This window comes from Paralichthys olivaceus, chromosome 4, assembly GCF_024713975.1.
Source record: "Paralichthys olivaceus isolate ysfri-2021 chromosome 4, ASM2471397v2, whole genome shotgun sequence".
Classification (NCBI taxonomy): Eukaryota; Metazoa; Chordata; class Actinopteri; order Pleuronectiformes; family Paralichthyidae; genus Paralichthys; species Paralichthys olivaceus.
Genome location: NC_091096.1, coordinates 22,593,681 through 22,621,054, shown reverse-complemented (window position 1 = coordinate 22,621,054; position 27,374 = coordinate 22,593,681). Strand labels below are relative to the sequence as shown.

At 39.6% G+C, this 27,374-nt stretch overlaps 2 protein-coding genes across 12 annotated transcripts; both read right to left on the bottom strand.

Annotated features, from left to right (window-relative positions):
* Positions 1-211: 211 nt before the first annotated feature.
* Positions 212-18,170, bottom strand: add2 (adducin 2 (beta)). 11 transcript variants are annotated; one of them, XM_069524251.1, is made up of 16 exons: positions 18,031-18,170; positions 11,652-11,849; positions 10,987-11,128; positions 9,987-10,204; positions 9,569-9,649; positions 8,619-8,768; positions 8,168-8,311; positions 7,840-7,938; positions 7,244-7,420; positions 5,635-5,883; positions 4,127-4,243; positions 3,948-4,034; positions 3,730-3,856; positions 1,980-2,063; positions 1,011-1,044; positions 212-844 (listed from the first exon to the last, which is right to left on the bottom strand). In XM_069524251.1, coding segments are annotated over exons 2-16 (1,857 nt in total). In that variant the 5' UTR covers positions 11,799-11,849; positions 18,031-18,170; the 3' UTR covers positions 212-843. The 11 variants fall into 11 exon arrangements, with proteins under 11 accessions (XP_069380352.1, XP_069380353.1, XP_069380354.1 ...); XM_069524252.1 differs by lacking the exon at positions 18,031-18,170 and adding an exon at positions 13,771-13,913 and having other exon boundaries at positions 9,987-10,138; XM_069524253.1 differs by lacking the exon at positions 1,980-2,063.
* Positions 18,171-19,120: 950 nt separating this feature from the next.
* Positions 19,121-26,807, bottom strand: figla (folliculogenesis specific bHLH transcription factor). Its single transcript, XM_020093986.2, has 6 exons — positions 26,478-26,807; positions 24,766-24,912; positions 24,565-24,654; positions 22,244-22,396; positions 21,017-21,081; positions 19,121-19,262 (listed from the first exon to the last, which is right to left on the bottom strand). Exons 1-5 carry the CDS (start codon positions 26,676-26,678, stop codon positions 21,064-21,066), a joined length of 609 nt encoding a protein of 202 aa, XP_019949545.1. The 5' UTR covers positions 26,679-26,807; the 3' UTR covers positions 19,121-19,262; positions 21,017-21,063.
* Between the last annotated feature and the right edge of the window lie 567 nt (positions 26,808-27,374).

Sequence of the window (27,374 nt, the reverse complement as noted above, 5' to 3'; positions counted from 1 at the left end):
GCATAGGCCTTATGTGAAGTTAGGAGATTTTGGCCAGTCCTCACTTTTTCAATGGGCTGTTTGTGGGTAAAGACTTGTTTTTTAGGGTTAGAATTAGGTTTAGGTTAGGATTAGGGTTAGGTATTTAGTTGTGATGGATAAGGTTAGGGTAAGGGGTAAGGGAATGCATTATGCTGATGAGTGTCCTCACTAAGATAGAAGTACAAAAATGTTGTGTGTGTGTGTGTGTGTGTGTGTGTGTGTGTGTGTGTGTGTGTGTGTGTGTGTGTGTGTGTGTGTGTGTGTGTGTGTGTGTGTGTGTGTCAAGTAATAGTGTGTCAAAATGTTGCCTTGTATCCAACCCTTGGTCAAATAGTCTTGTGAAAATAAGAGTTCCTAACCTGTTTAAGATGAATAACCACATCGATCAAATTAGTAACAGTTTACAGAAAAGCATGTGAGCGTGAGTTTAGTACACTGTGTCTGTGACTGACATCTTAACTCTGTGAACAGATCTGATGTGGTTGACTCCATCTGCTACTCCTATGTCATACGCTAAGAAACATTTCACAGTAGTATTTCACCAAGGTCTGGTGTGTGTGGACGCCTCAGGTCTCTGCTTTCTCCTTCTGCTTCTTGCTCTTTTTCAGGAACGACGGTGGCTTGAACTTCTTTTTCTTCTTGGAAGGGGACTTGGAGGGAGAACCATCTGGGGTGCCACCTTGTGGTTTGGCCGGGGGAGCGGCAGGGGTGGAGGAGGTGTCATTGGTCGAGAGGGCCTTCATGCTTTTCTCCAGCTCTTCTGTCGTCTGCTTCTCCTCCTCGCCTCCGTTCTGTATGGCTGGAGATTCGGTCTTCACCTCCTCTGCTCAAAGTATTGTAGAGAGAAAGAAAAGAAAAGCATTTGTCAGATATCAGAGAGAAGGCTTCGAGAGGGGTGGCGCTGCGAAGCCACATGATACACATGTTGCTGCAGATGAACATGCTTGCATAAGGAGAAGTGGGTTGTCATATGGTTTCTCTGTACTTACTAGTGAGACAAGACCAAAGCACCAGAAGTGTGCCCTAAGAATCAGTGTGGAGTAACACAGAAAAGGACAGACAGACACAGAGGGAGAGAGTACAACAGATACAGTAGGTACACAGACAGATGGATTTACTTATAGAGAAAATGTAGAAAGATGTAGAAAATGTAAATCAAACAGTTACAGCCACAGAGGTGTAACTTATAACATAAAAAATGGCTGGATTCCATTTGCATGAGTCTGTTTTTCTATTCAGGGGCCCCATCCTTCGGAGGTTGCATGTAAAGACCAATTGCATCACAGCAGCGCGACTAGACTGTCCCATTTTGAAGGCTCCTTCAAATGCGTCTTTTCATCCATGAGAAATGAAAGCTCCAACAGGGGATCATTCACGATAAAGGTGGAACTTGCACGTCTCATTTCGGTTCAGCGGTCAAGGTCTACATTGCTTTCATGGGCCTCCTAGACCTTGTCCTCCGAAGGATGCAGCACACTGGACACAGCTCAGGTGTTGGTCTACACCTGTGCTATGTTAAATGTCTATCATGAGAAAAAAATGTCACACATACCAACTAATCCTGACACTCCATGTTACTCCAGATGATATCTGACATAAATGATCACTGGCACCATCTGAGGTGAGTCACAATGATATCGTTTACATTTTAAAGTCATAACTAAATGTGTTATTTTCACTCTGTTGCTTATTAAGTAAAATGTTGTAAAGAAAAAAATAAAGCAGCCCATCTTTATCTAAAAGGCAATTTTGTGTGACTATACAAAAAGCAACGACTTTATTGCCCAGTTGTCTCTGACTGAACTGAGAGAACTGAACAGTATCAACTGATGAAGAGGAGTATCATGGATGTCAGTGAGTGTGTGAAGCATGAGAGGCAGAAACTCAGGCTGCTGGTCAGATAGCCAGAAAGCGAGGCGAGCAGGGCAGACGGTTATTAGAGCTCTGCCGAGCCTCACCTGAGAGAGGAGGGGGGCTGAGCGGAGGGCCCTTTGTGGGGGAGGCAGCAGGGGAAGACTCCTTGTCATTTGCCACCTCCTCCTCTACTTGCACAAATACACACACAGACACACATGTGAGGGACAGTGAAGGGTCAGCTGTGAAAAGTTAAATTTGTGAGGCAAAAGAGAAGTGAAGACTTTTTACACACAGGAGTCAGAAATGAAACAGAGTTTGCTAAAGGAGCTCTGTGTAGGGCTTTTCCTTTTTTAAATTTTTCTACAGATTTGACTTGTTAAAGGTACAGTGTGTAGAATTTAGTGATATCTAGTGTTGAAGTTGCATGTTGCAGCTGAACAACCCTAACCTCACCCTCTCCTTCCAAACATGTAAAAGAACCTGTGGTAGCTTCAGTTGTCATAAAAACTCAAAAGGTTTTAGTTTGTTCAGTCTGGACTAATGTAAAAAACATGGCAGCCTCCGTAGAGAGGACCCCTCAATGTAAATATAAAGTATTTAAATATAAATGGCCTTTTCTGGGGTAAAGAAAACTACAATTCATACATCTTAGATGAAACGAACTAGTGAAAACATCATGAGAATTATTCTACATTAAATTTCTGCCAATAGATCCCTTTCACCTAAATCTTACACACTGGACCTTTAAATCATAAGGATGATCAAAAACCTCTTTGGTTCTCTGTGCTGCTTTATGACACAAACTGAGAGGGGTAAAAGATGGAACAAATTAGATTTCACATTCTACAGTAACAGATAATAATACAAATTGGGGATATTTTTATTTGGAGTTATTTGTTTTTGGAGGAGTTACACAAAGCACCTTTAAGGTGTATAGAAGACAGCACACAATGCTTTACTGGTGAAATTGAGGGAAGGCATATTGAAATAGCTTTATGTCTTTGCTATATAATCAAAAGAATGTGGACACTCCTGTGAGCTTTGAGATTGACAAAAGACAATGACAGATTCTCCAATGAGTTTATAATCTGAAGGAATACAAGAACGTTGGTTAATTATTAAAATAAGTTTCAAACAGAAATATTACACTTAATGGTTTTCACTTAAAGCCTGTGCACACCTACAGTCCACCTATACAGAGGTTGTCTGTCTGGAGCTCTAATCTAAAGTGGGCATGATTTGACGGACTGCTCCACTCTCCTATAATTTCATAGCTTCGTTTGGAAGGGATGACCTGTCATCATTTTAATCAGTACAAAAGCATTCAATCATTTCTCACCATAGTTCCACAATTTCTCAGCCTGACCAGATCTAATCCGCCAGAGTCATAAAAACTAAAAGCGAATGAGTGCTCAGCGACTTTCAATTACTAAAAATATAGAAAAGCATTTTATTTTTCCAGTTTTTTAAAATAATTTGTTGGACTGTTGTTTGTCTTTATTTGATTTTTAAACTACATGCATTTAAAACACTCAACGTTAACTTGCTAACAAACTGGGTTCTACATTGAGCACCACTCTATTCAAAACAGTCCTCATGAGGAAAAAGATGTTTAACTATAACATACTGTATAATATTCAAGTGTCCACATGCTATATGACTATATGACTTTAAACCAAATCTATTTACTCTTCTGACACTACAGTTAGAAATAATAATCTAGTTCAAAACATAAGAGTTAGCATATCTACAGTCTATACCAAGGAAATTATTGTACTGTTTATGCCGATTGATTAGCACAGAGTGAGTTAGTCATTTCAGCAGCAGCAAGTTGAGTTGAATTGACTTTACCATCAGTCCCTCCGTCCTGTTTCCTCTGCACTTCCTTGCGGTACTCGTCCAGCTCCTGGTCCGTCAGCTGGTTGAAGGGGTTGGGAGGTTCTGGCTCTGGTGGAACTTTGGGTGGGCTGACGGGAGACTAACACACAAGCAGTGACACAAAAGCTTTTAACGTTGCAGTTCAAGAGCAGGAAAACAGATGAGGCGAGCAGAGAGAATTTGCAGTTTACCGGAGGACTGTCCTCTGTTATGACGCTGGCAAGGACTTGAGATTGTGGCCCTGCTGTCTTCATGTCCTGACGGTTCTGCTGTCGGATCTGAGGAGGCAACATTTCATGCAAACATTGTGGATTCATATGAAAGAATGCACTAAGGAAAGATCAGATTTGTGCGAGCAGGGGACAGTTACCTTGTTTCGTGTCTCAATCACCTCCTGAGGGTTGGTGAACAGAGGCACAAACAGGTTTGGGTTCTCTGTCTTGATGGACGTGCTGCCAGCTTGTGTCACCTCTTCTGCCTTCAACCACTGAGGGAGAGATGATCAACAGTAAAACAAGATCTCATAATCCATTCAAAATATGAATTAGCCTATGAGCTTATGATATGTAGAGGATCACAACTGTTGCAAAGGTAAACAACACTTCTGTGCTTAAAGTTTATGTGAAGCAGACTGAACCTATGGTTTATATTTGGCCACCAGATGGCAGGCTCTTCACTGCAGTGGTCTTTTTGACACAGTGTTTTCCCTGCAATGCAGAGATGAGAGAGAGGGGCCAGTGGGAGGGACAGAGGAGGAGAGACAACAGAGAGGGAGAGCCAAACTCCTCCCACTGATGTTAGCCAATCAGACTCACATTGTCTTTCTCGCTGGAGGACTAATCACTCTTTCCAAATGCATTGAAATAAAACAAATGCACCTTCATCTTCATCAACCTCCATTTGAATAGGTTTAGCTTCGATACAGAAATACTCTCGGTAAAATCACCATGTGTCTTCCTCCTCTGAGTAGCAGTCAACAGACCTCAGCAAGCTTCCACCACTTTCTCGCTTCTCTCCTCGCAGCTTATATTCATCTCATTTCTGGCTCTGACCCAACCCCCTCCAGCTTTTTTTAAATTACATCTACATAAAGTCCACTTATCTCTCATGAGTAAGCTGCTCTCAGACTTGCAATGACCTCCCCACATTATTCAGAATTTATCCTGAGAAGCTGTATGTAAATTTTCCTGCCAGCCACCTAGTAAAATTTCCGCAAAATGTGCAAGTGAGCCCATGAGAATACAGCAGGAAAATGTCAAAGGGAATAAGTGGTGAGGGTTCCTACATGTGACAGACAGAAAGCCGAAAAAACAAAAGAATACAAATATCTCAGGATAAACGGTATCATACATGTAGAGGGCATGTCAACATGCAAAGACAATGAGATTTGAGAGGTTTTGGTGATCAAGACCGATACCAGTGTGCATGTGCTGCAAACTAAAACTTGATCATGTTCTGCCTCCTGCATGCTCTACCTAGGCTCCACCCCTTGCCTGAATGTTCCTGTTGCTGTGAACGTGTCTGACTCAGACAATCTCCTGCTGCGTTCTGCATTGTGGATGTTTTTAAATGTACTTTATAAATAAACGGATTTGATATGTGAAGGGCAAACTCCAGACAATGTCCAGTCCCACATTTTCCGAGGTTCATGTCTAAAAAGGGCCTTAGAGTGGGAAACACTGCAACAACTCTTTGGTCACAATGGCCACAATGAACCAAAGTCTACACAATATTGCAGATGTTGCAATGAACACTTATTTTTTGGATTCCATTTGGGAAAATCACAATTACTTTTACATATGTGGTTTGCAACTTAATTTTAGACAGTTCTTAAACTCCTATAGTGTGGCCTATGTAATAAATCTCCAGGAGCCTCACAGTGGCGCGCTGGTGTCCAGGACTAGTTTGCTCTTGGTTGACTTTTTGGTAGGTGTTGGGGGTGTTGAGCCATCGGGTCCTCTCCTGCTGCTGGCGCTGTGCAAAAGGGTTCTGCCTCAGAGCTGGGTGGACTCCATCGTCATCAAACTGGTGATAGGCTGTGACGGTCGCAGGCACCTCCACCTCCCTCCGCATCCGTGATCGCTCCAGCAGGACGGGGAAACGGTACGCGTAGCCGGTACGGTAGCCCTAAAGACAGACAGAGGTGTTGAGACACAGTAGAAAACATCATCCATCTCTCTCTCTCTCTCTCTCTCTCTCTGATGGACAGAACATAGCTACTTTACTGGATCACAGTGGTATGCTGTGCTGACAGGCATAACCAGCATCAACACAGCATTACAGCAATTTATTCTATTTTTCCTCAACAAGCTGTGTATTACACTATATATATGTGATATCTGCAACTGCTAAAGAAGCAATATTGTCTTGCTGAGGTCAGCTTCCACTAGCTTCTGTGTTCAGTGCATTGTAGAACAAATTTCTATGGTTTGCCCTTTCATTTCACAGAACAACTGCATCAAGATACATTTGCTGTTGAGTCACTGCTGATGCAATCTGAACATAAGATGATGCCACTCCTTCACATAAAAGCTTTCCATCTGCAACCACAAGAAGGCTTGTATGCTTTTATTGTGCAAAGCTACAGGAAATGACTGTAATCACATGATATACAGTAGGAGTGATGGTAAATTCCTTTCATAAGTATGTTAAGAGAAAAAAACATTTGAAAAAAAGAAATATGCTGTCAAAAAAAGTTCTCAATCTCACACCTTCATTGGTAGACAAAAATAAGTGCAACATTAATTTGAAAAGCAAAATGTCAGTTGTACACTGAATCAAAGCAGAGATTGAATTTGAAACTTGTGAAATATGCTATGCATGTGTTCCTTTGTTATTGGTGGAGAGACATGAAAGGAACAGAAGTTATACGTTAATCAGAATCCAGAGCTCATCTTACATTTAACATCATACAAATACAGGTTAATCTCGATTATAGAGCTGCATTTTTATTTCATCATTCTCCCTGGAAGTGCATTTTATAATTATTTCTTACTTGGGTCTATCTGGTAATTAAGCGCATACATTCTTTTAAACAATGACAATAGGAACCTGTATTACTTTAACTGTTTCTGTTGAAAATTATAAAATGAGTGACCCCTTACTAATGACTAAAAAAGGATGTTAAGAAGAAAGTGCTGTAGCCTCACACTGATTCTAAATGCTTTTGTGCACAGCTAGTTCTGTAAGACTTCATTAAGCTGTAAAGAAAATGAGTAAATTCCACTATGGACATTAATAGGTTAAAGCTAATGTTTGAGATGGTCTGAAGTATGAAGAATAAGAGAGGAATTACCAAATGAGGCATGATTAGATAACATCATGACATCTTGATCGAACACACGCGTGTATCCTGTGTTCTGTGTGTATTGTAGGGTAAGTAACCATGCAATCTTTTTAATTCTAGCAAATCTTGACAAAAATCCTTTATGCTCTAGCCTCAATCACCACTGTGAACATGCGTCTCTTCGGTGTAACTGTTTCCTACCAGGTTATCCATAGTTCTCATGAGGGCCTCAAACTCATGCTCCCCAACACGGCTCTTGTGCAGGGGCCCAAAGGTGGAGCCAGCCCAGCCCACGGTGCCGGTCGGGTTGGGTTTATGGATGGTCCGATCCAGCAAAATCAGGTTCTGTTCACCACCTGCGCAACACAACGCTGACACCTGGAATACAAAAAACTGATTTAGAACAAGTTGCATCTTTTCATCTTTTTTTACTCAATCATGATGAGTGTACAGTCACATCCCTGCCTGTCTACAGGCCACTGTTGGTCCTGTAAAATGACTGCAGTGTCTGTTTGGCAGACAACACCCCTGTAGTGGATAATACTGCAGTGCAGAGCTGCTGGCTGTCTATAGTGAGAAGGACAACTGCCCAGGTGTAACGCTGGAGCATCTATATTGTGTACACATGCCAGCTCATTCTCCTACTCACACATACACACACCTACACAAATGCAGTGGCAGCACTTTGTCTCCTGTATGATAGCGTGTGTGCATGTGTGTGTGTGCGTGTGTGTGTGTGTGTGTGCGTGTGCGTGTGCGTGTGCGTGTGCGTGTGCGTGTGTTTGTGTGTGTTAGACCTGGATCTGGCAGGCAGCCTGGATGTGGTAGATGGTGTAGAAAGCCTCCTCCATGGACTCCCCAAGAGCCACTATGCCGTGATTCCTCAGCACCAGAACCTGGGACACACAAAACATAAATGTTATTATGAGAATAGCTGGTGAGCAGCATAACGGGCCTCAATAATTAATCCAGTGTGAGGAAACATCACCTTATGTCTTGTATCTAGACCTCTGAGTACTTTAAGCTCAAACATCCCTTGTGGGAAGCACAGGGGCAGTAACTGTTGAATGAGGTGATGATGTACAAGTATCATATTACTGGTTCTGTTTCCTGTGCACTGCTCACTTTACAGGTGGGTCCCAAGCTCTTCTGCAGCTCCACTCTGTCCTCCTCCTCGTCCATGACTCCATTGTAATCATAGTAGGCCACGTCACCAACGAGCAGAGACTCATGGGACAGTGGCAGGAGGCCGCACTTCATAGATGAAACCTGAAGATAATTATTTGTCAGTTGTGGCAGCAAAGATCATGAAAGAGAGTCAAACATTCTGAATGTTGAGGGTACAATCTATTTTACAAGCAAACCCACACTGAACAAATGTTATCAGACTCAAGCAGCACAAGATGATAGTGGAATTGTTAAAGCTTTTACACTGTAACAATGATTTTCTATGTTTAGGGTGTGTGTGACCAGTCTGCCATTGCTTCCTGCAGCACTGTCTTCTCTAAACAAAACAGGACAGAGCTGTGAACTAGTGCCAGCCTCTCTCTCCTGGTTTCAGCTCCGACTGACTCACCGCTGCCGTGGCCGGCGTGTGGATGTGAAGAAGACAGCGAACATCTGGCCGCGCTGAGTAGATGGCCGAGTGCAGACTGAACTTCTCTGGGTCCACACCCAGGTTGGTGCTGCCCCTCTCCACCACCTCGCCCAGGATATTCACCTTTACCTGTGAAAGCACGCGACAACTTCACCAAAATCTCCATGTTTGGGAAACAAAGTCATTTAAAGTTCTATAACATGCTTAAGCAAGAGAAATTTTAAAACTACACATACCCAGTTTTGGGCTGCATGAATGCTGTACAATATTTCTTGGATTTCATTTAACTGGTTTTAAATTAAAACTACTTGTTGATGAGCAAACTGATGAGGCAGTGACTAGATAAACTATGGATGAAACTTTTTTTAATTGACAATTTAATTATATGAAATTGTAGGATGATCTTCAGGACAATGGTTCCCTCGCTTGTCTTTCATAAGGAATATTCTCTCCTAACAGCACGACAATGAAACCAGCTAAACTAAGAAAATACATATTCTTGTAACAGAAAAAAAAAATTACAGTTAAACAGCTAAAAATGTGTATAGTGTTGATTTGATACTTTGATACTCTGTCAAGTAAATTATCAAGAGAAATGGCAAATATTCTGTTTTTTAAAGTGATGATTTCCTGATTTTGTCTTTGATTGTAAAGTAGGTATAGATTTAAACTCAATGAACCATTTAACTTAAAAAAAATAGATTACCAATAATGAAAAACATAATAAAAAAATATTATTACATTTACTTTATTTTTATAGCAAATTCTGAAAATTGTAAATATGACTAGACATTTGCAGTATTTCTTATTAATAATATAATGAAACACGATTATACTATATGTGCATTATATCGATAAATTTGAAGGGCTGAGTTCAGTTTTATGTTTTGTGTGCGACCTTAATCCTAATGATGGTAAATCTGACTCACCAGACTGGATCCAGTCACCTCACTGTAGGCCAAGCCATCTGGAAGCACCAGGAAGTGTTCCTGTTCTTTACTGACACGGAGCTGCCAGGGGGGGGAAACAACACAGGTAAAGACAGAAGATGGCGACACTGCAGACCATCATGCTACTGTGGGAAATCCATTCAGATATTTTTCCATTTGCACAGCAAAAAAGATTTCTATCATCTGCTCACAGATATCAGGCATCTTCCTAAGCATGTTAGTGCTGCACTTTTCTTCTGCAACTACTCTTTATATATTCTGAGTGACATCATTCTGATCATGTCATATACAAAATAATGGGTTTGACTGAAGTCAGTTTCTGTCTGTTTAGTAAATATGTGTTGAGAAAAAACAACATAATGTTTGAATTTTGATGTAAAAAGAAAGTGAAACTAACAGTGAGACAGTTGTGGCTGATCTGGGCCCAGCCATAGAGGTCGAACAGGCGATGGGTGCTGGCCAGCTTGCAGCGCATCAACCTCTCCCCCTTCACCATGCTGCCGGGCTCCCACCCATGCAGGTCATTGATGGCTGTCACCATCATCATGTCTGTGTGGTGAGAGACAGATAGAAAACCAGACAGAGACAGAGATAGAGCGGAGTGAGGGTGATGGTCTGCAGACAACAAATGTAGGTAGGAGAGTGGTTGATTGATTTTTTTTTAAATGTGACCATTTCAACATACATGAATAATGTAAATCTATTCTGCCATTGTTTTTCTTGCTGCTTTGATTTTACATGTTTTACAATCACTGTTTAATTATATTTATTTTTAAAAGTGCCGCTGAACTGGTTTCATTCTTAAATTTAAACTTGCCCCTGTGAACTGCCTGCCCAGGGTGATTCACTACTTCTCCTAAAAACGTTTCTAATCTAAATCTGTGTCGGGCAAGAGTGAAACATCACTGACCAACCAAACAAATTCAGTGACTGTGAGGATGGAAGCTATTGTTTTATTGTCAGTAGATATAAAATCAATAAACCCAGACTGACAGCGGATTAAAAAACTATGGATCCAGTGTTACCAATTAAATATTAAATATTAATGGTACAAATATCTGCAAGCACCAAACACACAATAAATCTGTCAATTAAACTGTTCACAAGTTGATTAAGTCGAATCTGGGAACACATCTGGGTTGCTGTGAAGTTATCAAGGAAAACACCCACTGGGCGAACATATGGCCATTCAGGCAAACAATCATTGTTACAACACAACACTTATAGACACGCTGGAGAAAATATTGGAAAACCAGGGCTAATAATGGCATTTTTAAACTACTGACAGTATAAGAATGGAAAACTCCATCTTTCTCACATCGACGTCTTGATGAGAGTTCTGGATTGGAGCTGAAGACTACAATGATAGATTGAGTATAATCAAAGGTTTCACATACTGGAGGGAGAGACTGGCAGAGCAGCTGGAGAGCCATGTGAGGCCATGAAATCAGCGAGCTGTCTCAGTGCCCACAGGTTGGATGAGCTGCCACCCTTCTTCATCTGTTCCTGGATCAGGACATCCAACTCCTCCCTGAACGACTACACCCACAAACACACAGACATTAATGTGTTATACATATAACACAAATAATTTCAATTTGATAATAACATTCAATCAAAGCTTCTCTACGTATATTTGGAAAAGCCTTGATAGTCTCGTTTTCTAAGAACAAAAACTCACATCTTAAGAATAATTTGAAAGATGCTTTAAGCATGAAAATTCACAGGGCTTTGAACACATGCACTGATTCATAAACACTCCTACACTACAGAGGTGAGTAAACATATTTAATGAGCCAGCCTCTCTCCATAGGACCTTTCCCTTTATGGTCTCCACAGCTTTAGAGTCATATGGCCTCACTTACATACAGAAAGACACACAGTCATGCACTCAGAATGGAGACCAGCACTGACTGCAGCGCAGGCTTGTCAAATAGAATTTGAGAACAGATTTACTCTGATGGAAGATAATCACATCTATAGAGGAGGAAGAGGAAGAGGAGGAGACAGAGACAGAGACAGATAAGTATTAAAGAAATGGACAGTAAATTAGCGATCTCACCGGACTCTGCAGGAGGCTGGAGATGCGTTTCTTATGCTGGGGTCCTGAACCTGGTGTGGAATGCTGAGGAGACAGGAGACTGTCTGGGACCCCATCGCTGGGGCTGCGCTGCACCGGGGTGCCCTTGGGGGTGGGGGACTTACTCATCTTCTACTGTTATGCAGAGGGTGTGTTACAACGAGGTGCGAGCAGGGAGGACTGCAAAGAAAGTGTGAAAAATTATAAACTTAAACAGCACTTAAAAGTCCAGTGTTTAAGATTTAGGTGAAAGAGAACTATTGGCAGAAATTTAATGTAGAATAATTGTCATGATGTTTTAACTAGTTCGTTTCATCTAAATTGTATGAATTGTAGTTTTCTTAAAAGGCCCTTTATGTTCAAATACTTTATATTTACATCGAGGGGGTCCTCTCTACGGAGGCCGCTATGTTTTTTACATTAGTCTAGACTGAACAAGCTAAACACCTTTTGAGTTTTTATGACAACTGAAGCTACCACAGGTTCTTTTTCATGTGTTCAGCTGCAATATGCAATTTAAACACTAGATATTACAAAATTCTACACACTGTACCTTTAATTAGAGCAGTGTTTACAAACAAAACAAAATGACAAACAAAATGGTGAAATAAACTACAGCTGACATTAAGAAAAAAAGCTCTTTTCACTTTCTTTCCAGGAGTTAGATGAGAAGATCAATACCACTCTCACATCTGTCCATTAAATATGAAGCTACAGCCAGGAAGTGGTTTGCTTAGCTCAGCAGAAAGACTAGAAACAAGGAGAAACATTGTGTCCAGAGGTAACAAAATCCACGAGCAGAACCTTTAAAGTGCACTGTTTCCCTTTGTCATTTGTGTAATTTGTACAAAAACTTCCACTTCTTAACTGTCCAATGGTTGATTGGCTGATTTTGTTTTCCGTTTTTGGACAGAACTGCTGGCAGTACCTTCATATGTGTCATACATAGATTTCAGGCATAGTTTCTAAAGACGCACATCATGACCACTCCACGAAAGATAAGCCAAATCATCTTGATCTCCCCCTGGTGACTGGTGACTCATGAACCCTGCCTCCTCCATGTTAGTAGAGGAGTTTGACCCCTGTACCATACATAGGTCAAACTCTTTAAATCTATGTGATTTTAGGTATTTGTACTGATGTATGTCCAATTGTTGAATTGAATTAGGGTTAGGACAAATTAATACTGAGTCATAAAGTGCTGATATGTTTGCAACCAGTCCCTTTTTATAGCTCTTTGAATAAAGCAAGAAAGAATCTGAGCTGTTCCAGCATCAGACCAGCACAGATCATCGAACATCCAGATTTTTCAAACCTGACCTCAATAATCTGGAGTTTTTTAAGAAACAAGGCACGGCTATAGGTTTGCTTGCAAAACTTCTCTTCTCTACTTTTCATGACACGCTTCACAGCAGCATGTGACAACAGTGGCTCCAGAACCCCAGATAACCTCTATAGAACAAGTATGGCAGGCAGGTGAACTGAAGCCAGCATTCAGATTATAATACAGTGTATGCAGTAAATATCATTAAGTACTTGACAAGATACTAATGAGAGTCAATGTCAAGTGTAAAACAGAGTAAAATCAGCTTGAGAATAGTCTGGAAATCAACTCAAAGGCAGTATAAGACATAAATTACACAATCTGATTTATTAGAATAACATAACAAGTTGTGGCAACAGAGGTGGCTGTAACATAAGGCAGGATATTCAGACAGAATAAGTATAAAGGTGCTCAAGTTCAACAACAAAACAATCAAATCTACCCATGATACATATTTCAAAAAACAAATCTATGACATTAAGTTTGAAGAAGTTGTAAGTGCATGTGCAAGTGAGAATATTTTCCTGGATGAGGGAGTCATCATCCCAGAGGAAGTTTAAAACTCCAAGAAGATCAAATATCAAATAACAATTGTCAGTTCAATAAATATACTCACTTATGTAAAACTAAATCCCAAGCCAAGCCTTTTGCATCATGCATTAACATAAAACTGAGTTTCCTATTGGCTAGTACACAAATAAACAGTATATTAGACAGCACAATATTCCTCGATTCCCTTGCTTTTTCAAATGGCAGCATTGAAATGAAAAACCATACCCTCACATAAAAGATGCTGGATTCCTCAGGGCACTGGCCGCAGGAAAAGCAAAGCTACAGACGATGCAGCATTAGCAGTAAAAGCTCACTTGCACACAGCAGCACCAGAACCACTAACAGGAAGTTAGCTGGTGATACGACTCTGTAATTGGAGATAGCGTAAAGAGTTACCGTAAGGATCTTCAGAGGAGAGCAGGCCACTCCCCAAATGAAACAGCGTGCGCACACAAACACACACACACACACACACACGATGCTGCAGGGAGCAGATTAGGCACCAAACACACCACACCCTCCCTCCTGTGCCACATCTGATTAACTGACCCTATAACTTACTTACTCATAGTTGTATCACTGTTAACATATCGAATGTGGATCCCTGATCACATGCAATCGTCAAATCTTAGGATTTTTTAAAGATGCTCACCCAATGACACAGGATCCATGAGCTATTAACTAAACAATGAATGAAACGTCAGCCTTCCTTGGACTCAGAAGCACTGACACATTAAATTAGTTATCCATAAACATCAGTGTTGCCCTAAAGGATTAACTGAGCTCTGCAAACATACGCTCTCATACAGTATAAGCATTAAGTTGTTAGCAAGACGAACAGCTCTCTGACAGCCCTGTACAGCTAACTACTGAATCTGCATTACTTACTTTTACAATGGATGATGTTTCTTTAAATTTTTTGAGCTAATAACATGCATTCCTTTGTAATTGTTGTAGGATGTATTTAAACACATCACTTATTTTAAGCAGCCATGAGTCTCTTTCTCCCTCTCACAATGGAGGGGGGTTCACATTATGAGACTCTCTCTCTCTGGGGGTGGAGGGAGCCCAGCTGCTGACAGGCAGCCGACAGAAAGCTACCTCTCCAGGGAGGCTCCTAATGACTGAGGGGAGACATGGAGATCTGGCTCCTGGCGCTCCATTGCTGCTCCCTCTAATCCTTGGTCACACTGTGATGGCTGAGCGTGCTCATTCACTGACATTCTTACCACTTCCTTACTTCTGAAATCAACAGTACAATCTACTTCAATAGTTTAGTACTTTAAAAAACTTTATATAAAGCTATCTGTAGTCATTCACCTGGACACATGAAGAATTGAAGGAAATGTATTACTGCCATGGTTGAATGGTGAATATATACGATAAGCTTCACTGTGAACTAAGCCACCAGCTTTCAAAACACTTATCGATGCACAGAACCTCGAATTTTATGATTCAACGTAATGCATAAAATTGCATATATATTGCATATATACATATATATTATACATACTTTTGCTCATTATCAATACCATATAATCCAAACTGACAAAGTGAATTGAATAGCAATCACAGCTTCAAGTCTTCCAGGCAAAGTCTCTACATTCATACACCTCGATGTGAGCAGTTTATCAGAACGTCAAGCACTGTCAGACTGGAGTGAATCTGACTGGCATCTTTCTCTCATGGTCCTTTCAATGTCTGGCAAACTAACCAGCCAGTCATTTGCCTTTTTGTCAAAGTGGCCTCAGTCTCGCCACTTTACCATAAATGACTGATTAATAGACTGCTCATTATTGGTCAAGTTTAGATTGATGGACAAAGAAAAAAGCAATAACATCCGTTTAAAATTAAACCTTCAACACAATTAACTGTGGCAAAAGTGAAGTGCGTCAGATTTTTTGCTGAAGCAACTGCACGTTTGTATTGATTGCTGTAAATCTACCCACTTGCACTGGTTTTAAGAGGACTGTGTCAGACACCCGGCAGCAGCGAGGCAGATACTGTTGTAATTACCCAAGTAACTCTGGATTGATTTTCTTTGGCTTCGCTTTCATGAGGTTTCAGTCATAATGGCTGGTCAGCAGATCCTGACCAGTTATGGGACTAGTTCTTTTTACCTTGTCTCACAGTCAAAATATTCAAAATAAGATTAAGCAAATGTTTGTGGGTAAAACCAATGTCCACATTTTATACAATATGCAAGTTATATACTTTTCCAGATCTTTAACTGCATCCTTTGATTGTATGAGCGGAAATTAGCATGTTTTTCATTTGTTTAATTAATGTAACTCATTGTGTTTCATTTAATTTTATGGTATAAAAAAACCTCTTTAAACCTTTAGTAGCTGTCATATATAGTTAGCATGAAGATGAATGAATCAGTTCACAATAATCAGTTATTCAGCCATTATTACTTCTGAATCAGTATAACTAAAAAACTCAACATCATTTGCTCTAATACACAGCTCTCCGCCTAATATACCTGACCAGCGACAACTGTTTGTTCTTTTTGTGTCTGGCAACTGCTGTACATCTGCACGACACAAAACTAATCTTTTTACTGAACTAAAATGATCATGGCCTCTTTATATACCATGACATACAAGGCAACATTGCTGTATTCAATCCTCATATAAATGCAAACATTAACTGTAAAAAATGATTGATACAGTGCGCTATGGAAAGGAAGCACACATAAATGAACAGGCATTAATGTATGTCAAATGAAGTGTAATAAACTGCAGCAGCACGTTTGCTGGAAGCTCAGAATACCACACTGAATGAATATAGAAAAAGAAGCATAAAATGGAGAAGTGATGAGTCACTTGTAGTCAAGGGATTTTTAAAGTCAATGTCATTTCATAATCTACAGTATAAGATTGGATTATTATCCTTAATGTGACAGAAACTGCCAAAATTAGTGAACAAAAACTAACAAACATTCGACAGCGTAAGCTAATTGAATGGTCAGTGCTAGAAAATCCTGTCATTTTCTTGAACAAGCTCTATACTGCTTTGTATTTAATTAGTTTGCAAAACTAAATATTTCTGGTATGGGATAATAAATAACTTATCTTTTCTAAGACACAGAGTAACATATAAGTTTAATGGAACCAACTACGTCATGGTATTAGGAATGCCCCCTTCGTTGAAACCTTTAAATCAAGATTGAAAACTTTTTCATTAATATTAAATAAGTGCCTCTAGCTAAACTATATTACAAAACTAGCCATACCATCATTGCATTATATTTTTATACACATTCTATCTATTTTATTTGTGTTATTTCACTCCTTCAGCATATATTGTTTTTAGCAATATAATTATTTATATAGCTTTATCCTCCTGTATTTTACATAGTGCTGCCCATCTTTTATTCTGCTCTGATTAATCTCATTATGCTTGAAAATAGTTTTCAACTGTGTGCTTTCTGCTTTTCAATTAATTTCCACTCATTTTGTCTCAGTTGTTTGTATTGTCCTTGTACAGCACCTTGACTCTATCTCTGTGCATAAATTAATAAATAAATAAAACCGCCTTGGCTTCTATTGAGAGACTTTACCATCAACAACTTGTTCATTACTGTGGCTGAGATCATTCTGGGTTCAATGTCAGCCATTGTGTTCTGAGAGATTAAAAATAAATAAATAAAACATCTCCACCCGCCTCTCCTGTGTCACGTGGAGGATGGGGAGAAGCGCTCTATAGATCAGATACAGTCATGAGTGCAGCACACAACGCAGCATTTACAGGCTCATATTTCAACTTGATGGCACAATATCGTTTTATGGGTTTGCTTTCAGCATCCTCCGTTCCCTCATCGAACAGACGCCCGCTCTAAGCATGGCTGCCTAGCAACACTCACATGCGCTGCAGCATCAGCACCACGATCCGCTAATGGCCACCCGCAGAATGCAGAGGCCAGCGGGGACGGCGCTGCACGACGCGCATTCACAACCGCCACGTTTCCCAATCAATCTAAACGTCTGATAATATCATGCATATCACAAACTGTCTTTACCGAGCGAATAACAAGAAACAGACATCAGTGGCACGATAATGGGCGAGATCAGTCCGTGCACGGAGGGAGCACCATGGAGCCACTGCCACAACACGAGCAGCCTCTGAGGACGCGAGCTGCACAGATGAGCTCCTGCAAGAACCAGGCCTCCATCTGCACAACACCGCGACATGCTCCAGGGTTTATGGACTGAACCCCTTGCACGGGCTAAATGTGCAATCTTATTCTTACACTCACATGCATGTATTTTTTTTTTGTTGGGGGGGGGGGGGGGGCACCGTGGGACCGACAACAACACGGTCAATAGCAGTAAGCAAAGCATCGTGCCATCGTCAGGGAAAAGCGCAGACACAGTTTATCTCATGCACACGTCAGGAAGGACCCCGCACTACGCCCAGGCATCTAACCTTGGTTACCTTGTTCGACACGACCGGACAGAGACGAGCAGACACGGTACTCACCTCAGTGCATCCTCGGGAGCGCGTCCTGTGTGTGGGTGCGGCACACCCACAGCCCGGAGCCGTCCTCAGCTCCAGCAGATGTGGTTAATCACCAGTGTGACAGATTTGGGCTTCGGCTCCTTTGTCAGACGATTTCAGGGCCTCAGCTGATTCCAACGGAGCCTGCTGCTGTTCATCATCGCTCTCTGCGGCTGGACCAGCCCACTGCCACGCCTGTCCCCAGCCTGACACCCCGAGGGTTCCCACTCACACAGCCACAGTGGGCACCAGTGTTAGCGATGCTGGTGTGTTGCTGTGGAGGGTTTCTATGTGCTGTGCCCTCAAACGTTGTTGAGTTGGGTAAAGGCCCAACAAAGAGCAAAACTATCTCAGTCAAAGAGGCGCCACCGTCTGTTGTAATAAAAAAGAGCCGAACACAGGAGCAGGGATGTGCACAGACATTTTGAGGGGTTGCTTTAACCTGACAAAAAGGGCAACCCCCCCCCCCAAGTGCAAGTAACACATTAGTGCAGATAGGATGCAGATTCCTGTCAACCGAAGCAGTGATATGATTTTGCATCTTGAGCTTAACACTGTCATCTATCCGATGATATCATTTAAAGCAAACATTATAAAATAAGATTTTGCTCATTCAGACTCCCATTCACGATGAAAACCTCAAAGACAGTCACAATAGGAAATCACTTTGCCTTACTTCTGAAAAATGTGATATGACGGGATGATGTAATAATTTTGTCAAACTTCATTTATTTGACTCCTCATAGTCATGCAGCCAAAAATAATTTTAAAAAAGTTCCTCCAGAGGTGCAGCTCGTTCAAAGAGGGCAGTTGCCTAAGTGACTTTAGCCCCATGCTGTGCACGTTCATCCTATGGAGGACGGTGCCTTGGAATAAGATATTTCAATGAGATACATGGTTACAAAGCCATTTTATTAAAGTTGAAGATATTGATATTCACCAAACATAAACTTGGTACAATGCAAATGTATCATATTTTAAACATACTAAGCATAAAACATAAAACACTTCTAAATAGAAATGAGAAAAAAAATGAAGCCGTTTTGTAAATGTTTCTAAAGGCTTCCACATATACAGTTTGTAAAATTAAAATAAAAACATATTTATACATATATACATATTCTCAAACAAAATTTAAAGTTCAAAAGTTAACATAAATAAAACAAATAAAAAAATTTCTTCTGGAAAAATCCTTTCTTCAAAGCAAAAGGCCCCTAAATAAACAAGATTATAGTTAATTCATCTCTCACTTCTTTCAACACAAATACTACATCCATAAAAAATATTGTATCTGAAGAGGAATGACGCATTTGAGGGCAAATATCTGAATCCCACTCATTGCATAGCGCTATCATTCACTATTTTGTTTCCCAATTATGATTTTGAAAACTATGCTCTATATAATGAAAAATTGTATTGCTACTTCTTATTAAATGAATTGAACTAAAAAGAATGATTGATGTGTGAACTTCATTAACTCACTGGGACTTGCAAGGAGGTTCACATTAGGATTTGTCTGCAGGTGATAACCTCTACAGGCTCCTCTCAGAAACTGAGTGAGTATCTAAAAGTTAAATGATGCTACGAAGCAGAAGATACTATGAGAATGTCACAAAATGATTCCAACTATGCAAACATGACATTAAAATTTTGAAACTAAGAACTAAACTAGGTTGCATACTGACTTTTGAACATGGCACAATTACGGTTTCAATTCTGTTTTTAGTTCATAAAAAAAACATTTGTCTCTGCAGATTTTATCAACTTATTTCACTTCAAGCCAACAAAACATGTAATTTCCCTGAGTGTGCACAAAGTGCATTAAACTGTGGCATGTGCACTACTGTACCTCCATATGATGACCTGATACTGGTGTGTTGCTATGACCTCAGTGTTGTAGTTCAGGTTGTATGTGCAACAGTGTACACAACTGATCACACCTGACAGTTATACTGGGTGACACAGACTTGAAAAATTCATCCAGAAGAGGGCGCTGTAACTATGCATTTCAATTCTTTTCCATGGTGCTCCAGTGTTATTCAGTCATAAAGCATTTAGTATGCAAAGAGTTTGGTGAGCTCAACAAATTACAAGCCATAGCTAATGTGAACTTCAGCAGAATACTGATCAAATAGTATCTGTCAGTGTAGTGATGTTAGCAGGGATAAACCAGAATTTAACACTTAACTAGCTAAATACAATTCAATCATGAATCGGTTAATTAACATATAAACATGTATTCTAGTTTGAAATTTGAATGAAATATCTCCAGTGAATGGACACAAAACTAAAGATATATATATATACAGATATTCTAATTTACAGAGGGACAGGGATTACTCATAACAATAATAATCTAACGTAGTTTTCTAAAAGTCATGACTATGAGGGTGAGCCAAGATGCACAATACCAGGACCTTGTAACTGAAGCAGCTGAATGGAATTCAGTCTTTGTAATTATTGACACATGCAACTCTCCTGTTGTTCACTGTCAAATAAACTTCTATTAGTTGCTTAGTGTCCTGTTTTGTGCCAATTTTCACTTAAATTGCAGTCCACAAGGGAGCAACATAATACTACTCTTGGTCTAATGGTTACATTTATATCCAGTACAATTATTACAACTAAATTAATTTACTTACAAACACTTCATTATAACAATTAAAAGCAAATAAAAATAACAGTATTGATATTGCAACCCTGATGATCACAGTGTCTGTACTGAAAAGTAGAAGTGGAGTTTTGTGCTTGAAAAAAAAAGTGCCAATTGGAATTTTGTTTATGTGGATCTTACAGATATTTATTTTAAGAGTTTCTTTCCCCGTATTTAATTTACAGTCTGTGTAGTAACATAATCAATTACAGCCTGCAGTGTTACGCTTCTAAAAAACAACTTCTGGTGTGCTTAGATTTAATCTTAGCATGTATTTCTGAAAAACAAGCAGATATTCATGAATATATAAATCACCTGGCATGTTTCCAGTATTAGTTCAAGCCATCTGCTCTACACATCACTCAGCAGTGTTGAGACATCTGTTGAATGACAAAAGAAAATTATGTGCCATCAAAAGAAAAACACATTCCAGTTTAAAGGTTTTGAGAAATGTATATATTTTTTCTAAGCTTCAGCTTTTTGTTTCAGGCAGATTACCTCATTTGAAAAATATGCACACTCAGATGACGAAGTACTGATAATGATGGAGATGCAACACAGAATACAATCAAATGCTTTGTGTTGATTGCCTGCTGCATCTGTAGCATCATCCTGCAAGATAATTTGAGCAATTATACATGCAACTGATTTCCCATTGTTTGAAGGGTGTGACTTTTAGATCTGCAGATGAAGGCTACTGGTCTTGTCTTCAAAAGGTTGATAGTCATTGTCCCCAAAAATATGACAGGGACAATCAGTGATCTACAACTGATATATTTCACATCCACTTAGACAATTAACATAAAAGTGGATTTTCCAAAATAACTTAAAATTCAATAAAATGACATCATCCATTCATAGTGATTTGAACGGTTAGCAAAAATTTATCTGACATTTCCTCGAAAATGTCATATTTAAATGTTCTATGGATTAGATAAAGGTTGAAGACAGAGGCGGACGTAACCATTAGGCAATTGCCTTGGGCCCGAACTAACAAGTTACACAAGTAACTAGTGTCTCTGCAACCCCCTTATACAATGGACTATTCCATGAGCGCGTCCAAGTGATTCAGGGTGTAAACAGAGACTGACGAGAAGTGTTGAGCCAGTTCACACCTAAAAAGATCTAGTTCAGTTCATACATATGAAAATGAACTAGTTCACGTAAGTTTTTTCCGTTTTTATTGGGATTATTTAGATGATGATCATGTGTTTAGTTATTAATCGATGGTGTCGGATAATGAACCTGTGTCGCTCCGGTCACTTAAACACTGAGTCCTTTGTGTGTCGCCTCTCATGCTATACTGAGCGCACACATTATGTGGATGACTCATTTTTCATGATGTTTAAATGCAGCCTCATAAACTCTGGAATAAAACAGACACTGAGTTACTTCATGTACTGATCAGGTCCTGATAACTACTGATGAGTGTTTATTAGTTATAGTGAGAGCAGCTCAGAGTGGAGGAGGAAACAGAAACTCCAGCTCCATACAAACCAAGTACAAAATGAGGCATAATGTTGGGAAAGTTAAATTAGTTACCGAAGTCTGGTCAGGTGCTACTTGGATGATGAACTGGTATGCAGGCATTGCACAATGTTGCAACACCAGTCTGGTCATGTCTCCGTCCTCTGTTACTGGTTCTGGAGGCAGAGTGAATCCATCTTCCATGCACTCATCTGACATGTTCAAAAGCTGTCAGGGAGGCGCATCTCAGTAAAAATGTATATCTGAACTTATTTGTCTCAAGTCAAGGTGCACACCCCCTTCAGGATGTGAATAAAGGGAATCAAAGAGGTTACAATACCATTACAATACAATGCTTACACAATTTGACAGAATAATGAAACTCCAATTCATATTCCAAACATTCAATTTCATTAGAAATGTGGCTTAAATAAGGTAAATCATCATCTGTTTAAATTAAAGTTTCAGGACATAGAAAACAGATTGCACATTTTTGAACAGCTCCTTCCCGAAATGTCAAGGCTGGGTATCTCATCTAAACCTGCTTATCCAAGAATTCTAAATGAAAATATCAATCCCTCCAAAATTCTGCTCAAGCATTTGTCTATAAAAGATCTTCTCTGTGCCATGATATTTTAGGAACAGTTAGGAATCATTTATGTACAGGTGTCAAGGTCACAAAAGACCAGGTGCCAGTGTAACCAGAGCAGTAAAATGAAGAGCTCACTGTTTAAATTGGGCTTAAGAAATTACTGCTACTTGTCTGTCTGTGATGTATGACAGGATAATTTAGGAACATACAGTTTAGCCAATCAGATTGCAAAGACAGCTACTCCGCCATTACAAGCAAGACACTCCACTTCAACCAGGAATGTGGTTTTAATATGAAATAAAAGCCTCTGCGTTGACAGATAAAAGAGAAAGTAAAGATAAAAAAGAAAGTCATTTAATCTTTTGTATTTATCAGCTTCGGTTTTCAGATCTTGTCTTGGGACATTTGACAACCAAAATGTAATCATTTTATGTTTAGTCCAAGCAAATATTTCTGCCAAATTCCCTCATGTGGTTCCTGAGGTATTGCGTTCTTGATGCCTGAAGCATTTGTGAGGTTACAGTGACCTTTGACCACCAAAATCGAATCAGTTCATATTTGAGGCCAAGTGAACCTTAGCCTGAAACCAATTTTACTGTGTAATTTTTTTTACTTTTCTCTATCTTTTATTATTTCTGACATTGTGCTGCTGCAACACCTAAATTGCACAGCTCATATGATGAAACTGAAAGTTTTCAGTCTTCCTGAAAATCTTTAATATGCAGTTTATGGTGACTGTGTTTCACATACAAAAACATAATTCACATATCCAAAGAATTACTCTGATATGCTGCCCAGCTCAAGCAGAAGCTATAAATTTACAAGTTTTTGTATCACTTTTAGAATTATTTAGCTTGACTGTAAAGCACTCCATAGTCTGTCACGAGTCTCAGTTGTTCCATAGAATAAAAACTTATGGGATAGTTTTAGTTTGGCGCCATTAGAAAATTCTGCCCAAGGATCTGAGAGCAGCTGATAGTGTTCATATCTTTAAATGTAAAACTAAATCCCACCTCTTAAGCCTGATGCTTTTATAGACTGCTTAATGGAGTATTTGTTATTAATTATGTTACTGGACTAATACTCATTTGTTTGTCTTACTTGTTTTATTTTATTAAAATTGTATGATTTTTATTTCTTTCTGATTTTTAAAGCTGCTACTAGAAAATATTGCTTGAAGTTCTAGTTTTCAAATTCAGTTCAAGGTTGTTTTATTCACATCAGATGATCTACAGTCTTACTGAGGATCAGACCTCTATTGTGGATCATATCTGTCAGACACCATCACTACATTTAAGATTAGACTTAAAATATCCCTCTTAGATAAAGTGGCTCTCTCTCTCCCTCCTTCTCTCTATCTATTCCTCTCTCTCTTTCTCCCTCCGAGAAGTTTCTTTCTTCCCTCCCTCCCTCCTAGAGGTTTCTTCCAGTCTTCCAGTTTTTCTAGACAGTCGTGAAAGACCTTGCTCATTGTGGTAACTGATGGGTTTTGCTATATTTTTTAAGATCTCGACCTTCTCTATACAGTGCCTTGTCAGGGCACTGAATTTGAATTAAAATTGAATTATCTGAGTCTTTTAATAATCAGAATGTTTATGGAATTTAGCCCTAAAGAATCAGTGCTTCATGAGAGGTTTCTCTCCAAAGCCTGAGATACTGATATTCAATGATGACAACTCTATCTGTGCAGTATGAATGAGCATTTAGTTGAACAATTGTCTGACTTGCTTCCACAGTTCTGGTTTACATGAACTAAACTGTATAACTAGCTGTCATAACTGCACAGAAGAAAAGACGCACTCACATCATCCATTCTCCATAGGTCATTGCTCAAACCTTCAGTCTGACCATAAGTGATTGCATTCTTTAGGAAATCAGTGCCACTGCCATCATGCTGAAAATCAGAAAATAACACTAATCATTTCAAAATACGTGGCAGTGCAGGCCTTGAAAAAAAAAAACTGAGGACAGTTATCTTTAGAGTCTTGATGACAACAGTACTTACACTGTCAGTGTCTTGCAAAACTCCAACAAGCAATCGAATGTATTCAGTTGCAGCTTTGAGTGTGTCCACTTTACTGGGTTTCCGGTCTGGTCGCATTAGTGGCACCATACGCTTCAAGCGGGAGAACATAGTGTTCAAGTTCCGGATCTGCAAAGAAGAGAGGCATCAATAGTGAAGCAGATTTGTTCATTGTGAGATTATTTCTAATGTTCTCGAACCATGAGTATCATTGCATTTCCACAGGGCTTGAAGTCACATCTCTCAAGATTTGATTATTCACTGAGAACAACCTCAGCAGTATTTGGTCAAATCCAGCACATAATGCTTGAGGAATGAAAAAAGTAAAACCAGAAAATCAGATTAAGAGATATAGACACCTACAAGTGCATCATATGAGAACACAAGAGTTATCCATTGATCTATTTTCCAAGTTTAACTTACTTTGTAAAAATCTAGTGTGCTTTTTACTGCTTTATGCCAAACTGCATTTAAAATGTTGTTTAAGAGACTTACTGACAAACACAGGAAATTAAACACAAGATAAGTTCTGTGTCTTTACCTCATATGACAGAAGAATGTATGATATTCAGTCATCTGGAGACCATGGTGATTAAAATATGAAAATAAAGAAATAAATCACAACTTAACCAAAAGTCTGTGTTAAAATCAAATCTAAAAAGATTGCCCACATCACCTCTGTTCTTAAATCTGTACACTGGCTGGCAGTAAGACACAGGATTCATATTAGGTATTAAGTTTTACATACTGTACATAACACACATGATAAATTACAATACAACCCTGCAAGACCTCTCAGATCAGTGGGGAGGTGTCTGCTAGTGGTACCAAGGGTGAAATCCAAACAGGTCAAACCATCACTGTATTTTATTCCATTTTATTTCATTATTTTGCACACCTCTATTTACTTATTTTGTATTATTTTCCCCTTCAACTTATTTTTATCACATTCTTTAAAACTCTCATTATACTTGAAAATTGTCTTAAGCTGTGCTTTTTGATTTTAAGTTCTTTCAATTTTGTCTCAGTGTTGTTTTTAATGTGCCTGCACAGCACCTGGAATCTACTTGAAATGCGCCTCATAAATAAAACTGCCTTGCTTGCCTTATTAAAATGTTTAATTTTACATTGGCGATTTAATTTTATACAATAGTCCTCACAAGATAAAAACATTTGCACAATTGTCTAATAACTGGGTGATAGATCACATGGTCTTAACCCTTTCACCATTGATACATAGGGAGTCATCTGCAGCTTCAGATGATCACATCATGAGTTGTGACATTAGGATTGTACAGTAGTTACCATAGACTGTATATAAAGGTAGTTACCAATACTGCAGGACCTGTGAATGGACGGAAGATGGTTTTATAGAGATTAGATAATAACCAAGATATACTGGGACAGTATGGGGGGGGGGGGGGGGGGGGGGGGGCAAGGCTGCAGTGAATCCCTCAGTATGTGTGTAAGTCGCTGGAGTTTGTTTCGTGTGTGCACAAGGTAAATAATAACTGTGTCCTGTGAGGTCTTTGGAAACTTAATAGCAGGCACGGTTTGTTAGCTAAATGGGCTACAGCTAAGCTAGCTGCACTGTCTGACAGAGCGGGACCTGGAGTCTGTCTGTCAAACACGTCGCTAAACTGTCATTAAACACCGACTCTCTGTGCTCGCACTTTCCTCCACTGTAAACTCACTCTCAGCCGCTCCTTGGCGTTGACCAGCTCCCTCTTTTTCACCGTTTCGTTGAAGTCCTCAGCGACGAAGTACAGGCCGTCTTTAGCTCGTCTGAACTTCTCTATGTTGCTGTACACAGGCAGCGCGGACTCGCCCGTCAGACGCTTCAATATGTCGCCCATTAGTTCCTCCGCTGGCACCTTCATTTTGAGCAGGAACATGTATGAACCCTGAGGATGAACCCTGAGGATGAACCCTGAGTTTGGACCGTGAGGAGGTGCTGCCTCTCACAGACAGTCTCTGTCTCTGTCTCACCGCTCACACGTAAACAGCAGAGGCATGAGGCTGAGCACACCTGAGACAGGTGCTTCATCAGGAGCCCGCTACCTGCCCGCAGTGAGCTGATGCTAACATGAGCTACATTTGACTAGCCTTAATTCACTTAACACAGATCTGCTTCTTCATTTGGACTAGTTGTTTTTAAATTGTGACTAGTAAGAATTTGATTTAATATGTCTACGACTTCATTGTGACTAGTAAGAATTTGTGTTTAATATGTCTACGACTTCATTGTGACTAGTCAGCATTTGTATTTTATATATCTATGACTTCATTGTGACTAGTAAGAATTTGTGTTTAATATGTCTACGTCATTGTGACTAGTCAGCATTTGTATTTTATATATCTATGACTTCATTGTGACTAGTAAGAATTTGATTTAACATGTCTATGACTTTGTTGTGACTAGTAAGAATCTGATTTAATATGTCTAGGACTTCATTTTGACTTGTAATAATTTGTGTTTAATATATCTATGACTTCATTGTGACTAGTAAGAATCTGATTGAACATATCTACAGTTTTGACTTGACAGAATAAAGATATTTGAAATTTGGTCCTGACAAATAAGATCCAAA

What these genes read in the sequence shown, in the direction of transcription:
- figla (XM_020093986.2), bottom strand. Translation starts at nt 26,678, where the DNA reads ATGTTCCTGCTCAAAATGAAGGTGCCAGCGGAGGAACTAATGGGCGAC. An exon ending in ACGCCAAGGAGCGGCTGAGA is followed by an intron (nt 24,913 to 26,477) that starts GTGAGTTTACAG and finishes TCTTCTTTGCAG; the next exon opens with ATCCGGAACTTGAACACTAT. An exon ending in ACCTATGGAGAATGGATGAT is followed by an intron (nt 22,397 to 24,564) that starts GTGAGTGCGTCT and finishes CCTCCCTGACAG; the next exon opens with CTTTTGAACATGTCAGATGA.
- add2 (XM_020093983.2), bottom strand. Translation starts at nt 11,798, where the DNA reads ATGAGTAAGTCCCCCACCCCCAAGGGCACCCCGGTGCAGCGCAGCCCC. An exon ending in TGATTGAGACACGAAACAAG is followed by an intron (nt 4,035 to 4,126) that starts GTAACTGTCCCC and finishes TTGCCTCCTCAG; the next exon opens with ATCCGACAGCAGAACCGTCA. An exon ending in TAACAGAGGACAGTCCTCCG is followed by an intron (nt 3,857 to 3,947) that starts GTAAACTGCAAA and finishes CTTGTGTGTTAG; the next exon opens with TCTCCCGTCAGCCCACCCAA.